The sequence below is a fragment of the Dryobates pubescens genome, chromosome 4 (genome assembly GCF_014839835.1).
Source record: "Dryobates pubescens isolate bDryPub1 chromosome 4, bDryPub1.pri, whole genome shotgun sequence".
Lineage (NCBI taxonomy): Eukaryota > Metazoa > Chordata > Aves > Piciformes > Picidae > Dryobates > Dryobates pubescens.
The window spans coordinates 627291-636178 of record NC_071615.1 but is presented as its reverse complement, the minus strand read 5'-3'; the positions used below and the strand labels follow the sequence as shown (position 1 = coordinate 636178).

At 63.4% G+C, this 8888-nt stretch overlaps 1 protein-coding gene across 3 annotated transcripts; it reads left to right on the top strand.

Moving 5' to 3' along the window:
- Positions 1-24: 24 nt before the first annotated feature.
- Positions 25-5194, top strand: RPUSD1 (RNA pseudouridine synthase domain containing 1). Of its 3 annotated transcripts, none has more exons than XM_054180264.1 (6): positions 25-123; positions 798-989; positions 1078-1201; positions 1874-1976; positions 2055-2156; positions 3000-5194. In XM_054180264.1, exons 2-6 carry the CDS (start codon positions 808-810, stop codon positions 3395-3397), a joined length of 909 nt encoding a protein of 302 aa, XP_054036239.1. In that variant the 5' UTR covers positions 25-123; positions 798-807; the 3' UTR covers positions 3398-5194. The 3 variants fall into 3 exon arrangements, with proteins under 3 accessions (XP_054036239.1, XP_054036241.1, XP_054036240.1); XM_054180266.1 differs by having other exon boundaries at positions 44-123; positions 850-989; XM_054180265.1 differs by lacking the exon at positions 25-123 and adding an exon at positions 460-476 and having other exon boundaries at positions 850-989.
- Positions 5195-8888: the final 3694 nt, after the last annotated feature.

Sequence of the window (8888 nt, the reverse complement as noted above, 5' to 3'; positions counted from 1 at the left end):
TTGGATGTGACGCGCGGCGCTGCTGGCGTTGATTGGACGCGACGCGCGGCAAGGCGCCGCCGCTGGATACAATGTAGGCGCTCGCGGCCCCCCGGCCAGCCCGGCCCGGCCACGGCGCTCCAGGTCGGTCCCGGGGTGGGCACCGCGGGTCGTGGGAGGGGTGGCCGCCGTGCCCGTCCCCTCCGCCGTGCCCCGTGTCCACCACGCCGTGCCCCGTGTTGTCTCTGCGTGCCTGTCCCCTCGGCCGTGCATGCCCCCTCCCCGCCGCGACCTGCGCCCCCTCCGCCCCGCGTGTCCCCACCGGGACGCCACCGAGGTGGTGGCGGTCGGGGGCGGCAGGAGCCTGGGGCAAGCTGAGCCCCACCGTCGGGCAGTGTGATGGGACGAGCACCGAGCGGCTGTGGGGCCTCCACGCGCGACAGCGGGACAGTGGCAGAGCTGTACGGGGTTACACTAGGACAGTGGCTGCGGAACCGGTACGGGGTGGGAGCTGCAGGGGGTGACACTGGCAAGACTGGGGGGCCCCTTAGGTGTCACTCTTGGGCACATGTGGTGTGACATCGGTGTCCCTCTGGGATACTCATGATGTCACACTGGTGTCACTCTGGGTGTGACGTCAGTGTCACTGTAGCACCAGCACTCCTCTTATGAGGGTACCCCCCCTCTGGCTTCTGCTACCTCCCATGCTGGCTGGGTCCCTTTGCTCTCCTAGGGTGCTGTCCCCGTTCCCCAGGGTGCCCAGGATGTGGCTGGAGGCCCCCCTGGCTCACCCCCGGTGCCCCTCACACTCCCCACAGGGCGCTGGCCATGGAGCCAGGCACCATCGACAACCTCTGCATCCTGTACCAGAGCTCAGACTTCATCGTGGTCAACAAGCACTGGGACCTGCGCATCGACAGCAAGCTGTGGTACGAGACCCTGACCCTGCAGAGCCAGCTCAAGCACCGCTTCCCCGAGCTGGCCGACCCCCACACCTACTATGGCTTCAGGTGAGCAGCTGGCGACCAGCGTGGGCTCTGCCCTGCCCCCGAGCCAGCCTGGCCTGGCAATGCCCTCTGCCTCCCATCTCCTCCGCAGGTTCTGCCACCAGCTGGACTTCTCCACCAGTGGGGCCCTGTGCGTGGCACTCAACAAGGCGGCAGCAGGAAGTGCCTACAAGTGCTTCAGGGACAGGCTGGTGACCAAAGCCTACCTTGCCCTGGTGAGTCCTCCCCGCCAGGGCCTGCCTCTGCACTGGGTGAGCCTCAGGAGGGCACAAAGGCCACGTGCCGGGTCCTGCACAGGAGCTGGGGCAACCCCTGGCATCAGCACAGGCTGGAGGATGAGGCTGGGGAGCAACCCTGTGGAGAAGGGCTTGGGGGTGCTGGTGGGTGAGAAGCTGGGCAGGAGCTGGCACCTTGTGCTGCCAGCCCAGAGCCAGCCCTGTCCTGGGCTGCCCCCAGCAGCAGGGGCAGGGAGGGGATTCCCTGCGGTGCTGGGGCAGCTCTGGGGTCCTCAGCACAGCACAGACAGGGACCTGGGGGAGCAGGGCCAGAGGAGCCACAGCAGTGCTGGGAGGGTGGAAGCTGAGAGCTGAGGTTGTTCATCCCTGGCACCATCCCAGGCCAGGCTGTGTGGGGCTCTGAGCAGCTGGCTTGGGCTGGGGCTGTCCCTGCTGGCTGCAAGGGGGTGGACTGGAGGAGCTTCCAGGGACTCTTCCCACCCAAACCAGCCTGGGAGTCTGATTCTCTGACTCACCTTCTGGGCTTGCTGAATCCCAGCTTGTCCTCTGCTCCTGCTGCTCCTGGTGCTGGCGAGGAGCAGCCCTGGCCCTGGCCCTGGCCCTGGCCCTGGCGCTGGCCCTGGCAGGGTCTCCACGCTGCCCTCTCCCCAGGTCAGAGGCCACGTCAGCCAGCGGCGGATGACCATCAGCTATGCCATCGGGAAGAACACCACGGAGGGCATGACCCACATGATGTGCATCGATGGGACTGAGGGTGAGCAGCTGCCCTGCCCTGCCCAGCGCCCCTCAGCCCTGCTGGGGGGAGCTGACCCCGCTCTGGGTCTCCTTGCAGGCTGTGACAATCCCAAGCCTTGCCAGTCAGAGCTGATCGTGCTCGAGCGCGGCTCCTACGGCGGAGACCCTGTGACCAAAGTGCTGCTGCAGCCGCTGACAGGTGAGGGCTGGGGGCCACCAGAGCAGGCTGGGCTGCAGCCCCAGGAGCTTTGAGGTGGCTGTGGGGCTGGGCACAGCACAGAGCCTGTCCCCAGGAGGGTTGGGCAGCTGAGGGAGGCAGAGGAGCTGCTGTGGGACCTGTGCTTGTAGCCCTGCACCTTGGTTGCAGCAGGGTAGCGCAGGATGGAAGCCCAGAAAGGGCTGAGCAGAGCTGAGCGCCACACTGAGCTCCTGCAGGACTCAGGCTCTCAGACTGAGGGGATAAAAGCCACCTGGTGCATTGTCACCTGGCTCCACTGAGCCCTCACGGAGGGATTCTGTCCGGGGTCACACCATCCCAGCCTGCTGGGATTGCAAGGGACCTCTGGAGGTCATCCAGTCCAACCCCCCCTGCTGAAGCAGGGGCACCCAGAGGTGGCCCAGGATCACCATGGCCAGGTGAGTTTGGAATCTCTCTAGAGAAGACTCCACAACCTCTGTGCCTGCTCCAGGCCTCCAGCACCTTCACACCAAATCTCCTGGGCTCCAGTTTGTGCCCCTTGCCCCTTGTCCTGTCCCTGGGCACCAGTGAGCAGAGTCTGCCCCCAGCCTCTTGCCCCCCAGCCTTTATCTCTTGCTGAGCATTGCTCAGCTCCCCTCTGGTGCTGCTCCAGGCTCTCAGCCTTCGCTCCTCACAGAGCCCCTCAGCACCTCTGGATCTCTCCAGCAGCTCCCTGTCCCTCTTGAGCTGGGGAGCCCAGCCCTGGCCCCGGTGCTCCAGCTGTGGCCTCCCTAGGGCAGAGCGGTGTGGGAGGAGAGCCCCCCTGGCCCTGCTGGCCACACTCTGCTCCTCCTCCCCTGCCAGGTCGGACTCACCAGCTGCGGGTTCACTGCAGTGCCATCGGCCACCCCATCGTGGGGGACTTCACCTACAGCCACAGGAAGGACAGCAGCCCCTACAGGATGATGCTGCACGCCTACTACCTGCGCATCCCCACCAGCACCGAGCTCATCGAGGTCTGCGCCCCCGACCCCTTCCTCACCTCCATGGACAGCAACTGGGTGCCCCAGCAGGTCCTGCACCAGCTGGATGAGACCATCCAGGAGCTGAAGGAGAAGATGATGCAGAAGCAGGAAGAGCAGAGCCAGGAAGCTGCGCTGGGTGGTGGGGAAGGGGAGGCACAGAAGGCAGCCGGCAGCCCGGAGACGGAGGAGCAGAGAGCGCACTGCGAGCAGTGGTTGGCAGAGTGGGCTCTGGAGTGAGCACAAACCACATCCCTGCAGTCCCAGCCCAGTGCTCCATTGTGTCCCAGTGGAGCCCTGACTCCACACCTGCACTTGCTCTGTGCCATGGCTTCCCTCACCTCTGGGGCTGGGCTCAGGCTGGGTTGGTTTTGTACCCTGCTCATCATCCCTCTGGCCACTGGATGCCCCTTTCCTCCTGCCAAGCCTTAGCAGCAGTGTGTCACCTACCAGCTTAGAGTGACCCCAGAGCTTCACATCCCCATCCTGGGGCTCGGGCACAGCCAGGGTGGCATCAGCACTGCCTTTGCCATGAGCAGCATGGGCCTGTCCACACCCCCTCAGTGCTGGGGTGCTCGAATGGGAGGGGAGAACGTCCCAGGTGCAGCTGCAGTGCTGACGTCCCCACTGCCCTCGGCCCCGGCTGCCTGTGCTCACTGGCACACACCTGGTGTGGGAGCTGGGAGAGCAGGAGGCTGAAGGGCAGCCTGGGGGCACCAGCAGCCCCCCTAGTCCTGGGATGGCTCCAGGGGGTGTGCCTGTGGAGCTGGGCAGTGTGGTGGGCACAGGAGGGGTCCCTCCCCGTCGCTGCCCACTCGCTTCCTTGCCCCCCAGCCCCTGCCTGGGGTACCTGCTGGGGGAGTTGATTCCTGTGGATTTTAACCTTTTTGCTGCCAGTTTCTCTCAGAAGAATTTGGTCTTGTGGTGGTTCTGGAGTGCAGGTGGTCTCAGAAATGAGCTCATTGTGGTAGTGCTGTGGTCAGACAGCCAGCAGCCCAAAGCTTTCCTACCAGGTGTTGCTCTTCCTTGTCCAAGTGTTGCCTTTTCCTAGCACCCACTTCTGCCCTGGGGGTGGAGGTCCCCCTCTGCTTTACCCCAGCACTGGGGGTTAAGTGTCAGGTTTTGGTCCCATGGCAGGGCTCCAGGGGTCCTTTGGGTGGGCAGTTTGGGAGGGCTCTGGAGCAACAGGAGCAGCTGAGGAAGTGGTTGAACCTGGGTTCCTTCCAGTGTCAGGCTGAGGATTGATGTGAGGAGCAGGAGGGACCTTGGCTCGTGCTGGTGCCAAGCTTTGCAAGATGCCAAGCAGAGATCCTTTGTAGTGCCAGCTCACTGTCACCTTCCCATCCTGTTTGTCTTCTGAGGTCACACCTTGAATCCTGGGTTCAGTCTGGGGCCCTCAGTGCAAGAAGGACTTTGAGGAGCTGGAGCAGGTCCAGAGAAGGGCAAAGAAGCTGGGGAAGGGTCTGGAGAGCAGGGCTGGTGAGGAGCTGCTGAGGGGGCTGGGGGTGTTCAGCCTGGAGGAGAGGCTGAGGGAGACCTCATTGCCCTCTGCAGCTCCCTGAGAGGAGGCTGCAGCCAGGTGGAGGTTGCTCTCTTCTGCCCAGGAACAAGGGACAGGACAAGAGGGAATGGCCACAAGTCCTAGCTGGGAAGGTTTGGAGGAACAATTTATTCCTTGCAGGAGTGGTCAGGGGCTGGCAGAGGCTGCCCAGGGAGGTGGTGGAGTCCCCATGCCTGGAGGTGTTCAGGAGCCTGTGGCCATGGCCCTTGGGGCCAGGGTTTGGTGGCCACGGTGGTGCTGGGTTGAGGGTTGGACTCCATGACCTCAGAGGCCTTTTCCAACCAAAACAATTCCAGGGTCCTGTGGTTTAGCAACCGAGGAGAAGAGGGCAGAGGCATGGGACAGGGCTGGCTGGAGCTCGTGGCATCCAGAGCACACAGCCCTGAGGCATGTGGCACTGCACCACCACAGCAGCAGATGGCCAGAGCCTTGTCAGCCCACAGCCCTTGTTCCACTGGAGATGCACCTGACAGAGACTCCACATAGCTACTGTGTTCACCCCGGGGGGGATTAAAGTGGCTCAGCCCTCTCCCTGGGAGTGAACTCAGCCTGCAGGTCAGCAGAGCCCTGAGGGCTGTTGCATCACCTGGCCCTTGTGTCTCCAGCTGCTGGTGCATTCGGGCTGGGGAGGAGGTGACCTTCACCTTGCTTCTGCAGCTTGTGGCTGGGTGCAAGGTGCTGCTGTCCTGTGCAGGGTGAGGGCAGGGACGTGGTGCACGGCTCCTGGACAGCGAGTGGCAGCTGCTGGCAGAAGGCTCAGCAGGGCTTGGGGGAGCAGGAGACCTGGCTCCTTCCTCCCAGGCCACATCCCTGCCCATCCCATCTGCCAGGAGTGGCTGGGGAGGGGAGAGGCAGCCACAGGTGGGTCCTGAAGCAGTAAATCATGCCCCTAAACCTGTTTGCCAAAGGATGGACGTGGGTGACGTGCAGGGCCTGAGGCAGCTGACGGCTGCGGCACCGGGGGCGAGATGCAGCCTCCCCTGCCCCTGACGGCTGGGCCGAGGCTGCCCTTGACCATGGGGCCAGAGGTCAGTGGGAGAAGCCAGTGGGGACACAGCAGTGCCCAGGCAGGAGGAGAGGGAGGCTGATGGACCACCGGTGGTGGGCAGGGCTGGCACCCGGTGCTCACCACACCCTGCACCCCCCACCCCTCACCCTGGGTGTGCTGCAGCTGAACCCAGCAGTGCAGGAGCCAGGGATGGGGCAATGCTTTCCTTACCCTGCAGAGAGCTTTCCAGCTGTCCCTCCAGCTTGTCTCCCGTGCTGCAGCCAGTCCTGCTCCCTCCTCTCTGCCACGGAGCCTTTGCTGCCTCACCTGTGAGCCCAGCCTGCCTTTGGGCAGGGGGGTTATGGGGGGGCACCTGGTGATGTTGTGTCTCCTGCTGACCCTCCCTCGTTGCACATGGCCCCAGTAAAGCATTGCCTGTGTCCCGCAGTCCCCGCTCCGCTCTGTGGGTGCCGCGGGTCAGGGAGTTGCAGCAGGGCCACTCTGGGGCTGGGGGGTTCCAGGAATGAGCCCAGACCGGCCCAGCCCCAGGGCTCCGACCTGGCCAACCTGTTCTGTCAGCACCACGCTCATCCTTGCCTCTGCTCCCGGCTGAAGCCACCAGGATTAGCTTCCTGCGTGGCCTCCCAGGCTCGGCAGCTGCCACGCAGACGGCCAGGGATGCCCGAGGTGGCTGGGGCAGGTGCCAGTGCCCTGGCCCTTCTCCAGCCCGGCCCTGCCCACAGCCCATCCTGCTCCACACCAGCAGCTGGGCTTGGCCCCAGCCAAAGGGCAGAGGCAGAAGAAAAGCTCCTGGTTACAAAACACTGGCAAGGTGGAGAAGCAGCCCTGGGGCCGCTGGTGCTGGGGGGTGCACAGGGAAGGTCACTCTGCCCCCTACTATCAGGTGCTAGGAGGAGAGGAAGTGGCCTGGAATTGTGCCAGGGGAGGGGAGGGTGGAGATGAGGAACAGCTTCTTCCCTGCCAGAGTGGTCAGGGGCTGGCACAGGCTGCCCAGGGAGCTGGTGGAGTCCCCATGCCTGGAGCTGTTCCAGAGCCCTGTGGCCATGGCACTCTGGGGCATGGTTTGATGGCCATGGGGGGGTTGGGTTGAAGGTTGGACTGGCTGATCTCAGAGGCCTTTTCCAGCCCAGTTTCTGCCTAACTCTTGCCCATGAATGGCATTCCTTGGGCTGGAGCAGCTGGAGCAGCGAGGGAAGACCCAGGGAGGTTGTTTGCAGTCTTTACAAACCTGGCAGTGGCAGAGAAGTAGCTGATTAGGAGGGGAGATGGTTTCCAGCCCACCCAGCATGGGGGGAATGTGGTTGGAGCCCAGCAGCAGCCCACCAGGACCCCCAGGGAAAGGGGCTTGAGCAAATGCTTCTCAGGCCATTTGGATTTGGGGTGGCTGCTCCTGTGGCTGCTCCTCCTGAGGTTTCAGGGTCAGTTTCAAGCCCCATGGTGGACCTGGGGCTCGAGGAAGGGGCCCTGCTCCAGCCACCTCTGGCCAGCAAGCCTGGGGCAGGGGCTGTGTCCCACCTGCACCTCATAGCAAACAAGTTTCTCTAATTTCCCTGCTCCAAGCAGAGCTCTTTCTGCAGCAAATCCTTCCCAAAGAGGAGCTCCCCCCGGGGCTGGCCCAGCCCTGTGCTGCAGGACTGGCTGCTGGCCGCGGGGGCAGGATGGGGACACAGGCTGGGAGCACTGAGGGATGCCAAACCCTGATCAGCGCTGCACCAGCGGGTCCAGAGACCCTTGGCACAGGGTGGTGCCCCCCAAAACCTAGCTGAGGAAGGGGTGCAGCCAAGCAAGCAGCTGCCACCCTCCCCTCTGCCCAGGATCAACCCTCAGGTGCCACTGATCTCCAAGGGTCCCATCCAGCCCCTACCATTCCACGGCTCCAGGGTTTGCTGCCACAGCGTCAGGCTCCTCCAGGTTTGCATCACAGCCTCAGAAAGGTTTTGAGTCCCTGCTTTTTGGCCTCCTCCTCCACGGCACATGCTGGAAGGTGCTTCAGAGCAGGGCCAGAGGTGGCAGAAGGGAATTGGCCTCTCCATGGCCAAAGCCAAAAGGATGGGAACAAGGGCAGCAGCTCCCAGCAGCGTGCTGAGCCCACCACCAAGAGCCCCCCTTCCACACCCTAAATGCCCTACAGACTGCACCCCTGGCCAGCTTGAAGGCTTCCCACTAACTGTGGGAGGACCTTTGTCTGCAGCAGGAGCTCAGAAATGTAACTTATTTACCCCAAAGTTCAAAGTGACTCTTTCAAAGGGAACAAACCATCCCCAACACCCCCAAAAAGCCTCAGCCCACAAATCACAGCAAAGCAAAGCCAGGAGAGAGCAGCTTGACACAGCCCTGTTGAGACACTGCCACGTCACACCCCCTTTGCAGAGCACCATCCCCACCCCACAGCAGATAAGTGCCAAGCCCAAGCCCATCCCCAGCCACCACTCAGCACCTGCCCCAGCAGAGCAGCACCAAAGCTGCAGCCCCCAGCCAAAGCCCCCTGGACGGAGAGCAGCACAGCTTGGTGAGGTCACTGGGGGGGTCTGGGGCGAGGGATGAGGCTTGGAGGGTGAAGGTCTCCAGTTCTAGCTGCTTGGGTACCTGCCTTGAGAATGGGAGGAGAGATGGCTCTGGCTGGAAGGGCAAGGAGCTACCTGAGCTACCTGCTCTGGAGAGGCAGCGGAGAAATGGCTCCAGGTGGAAGGGCAGCGCTGGGCAGCCATGGAAGACGTTTCTGGAGCAGGGATTTGTGACCTCAGGAGTTGCTGAGGGATGTGGCACTGGGGACAAGGGGAGAGCTACACCTGGTGCCCCTCCAGGGGGTTCCACTGGTCTTTGTGAGCCCAGTGCTCCTGTGTGGAGCTGAAGGGAGATCCTCTCCCTGCAGGGCTCAGGCTGGGTGCCCCAGAGGACAATTTCTCATGGAGCCTCTTGCAGGATGGGTGGGGAGTGCAATTCTCTGCTCTACAGGACCTAAGTTTCTCCCTCCTGGGGTTTGATCAGGGCACAGGTGGGGGACACAGAGCTGCTGTACCCCACAGCTCCAGCCCCAGCATCAGAGGAGGGGCTTGGCTGCTCCTTCCCCCCCCAGCAGGCATCCAACACCATCCCAGAGCGTGGGACAGAGCTCCTGGCTGCCCAGCCTGCACCAAGGACGGAGCCCTGGCACAAGCAGC

What these genes read in the sequence shown, in the direction of transcription:
- RPUSD1 (XM_054180264.1), top strand. Translation starts at nt 808, where the DNA reads ATGGAGCCAGGCACCATCGACAACCTCTGCATCCTGTACCAGAGCTCA. An exon ending in CCAAAGCCTACCTTGCCCTG is followed by an intron (nt 1,202 to 1,873) that starts GTGAGTCCTCCC and finishes CCCTCTCCCCAG; the next exon opens with GTCAGAGGCCACGTCAGCCA. An exon ending in GTGCATCGATGGGACTGAGG is followed by an intron (nt 1,977 to 2,054) that starts GTGAGCAGCTGC and finishes GTCTCCTTGCAG; the next exon opens with GCTGTGACAATCCCAAGCCT.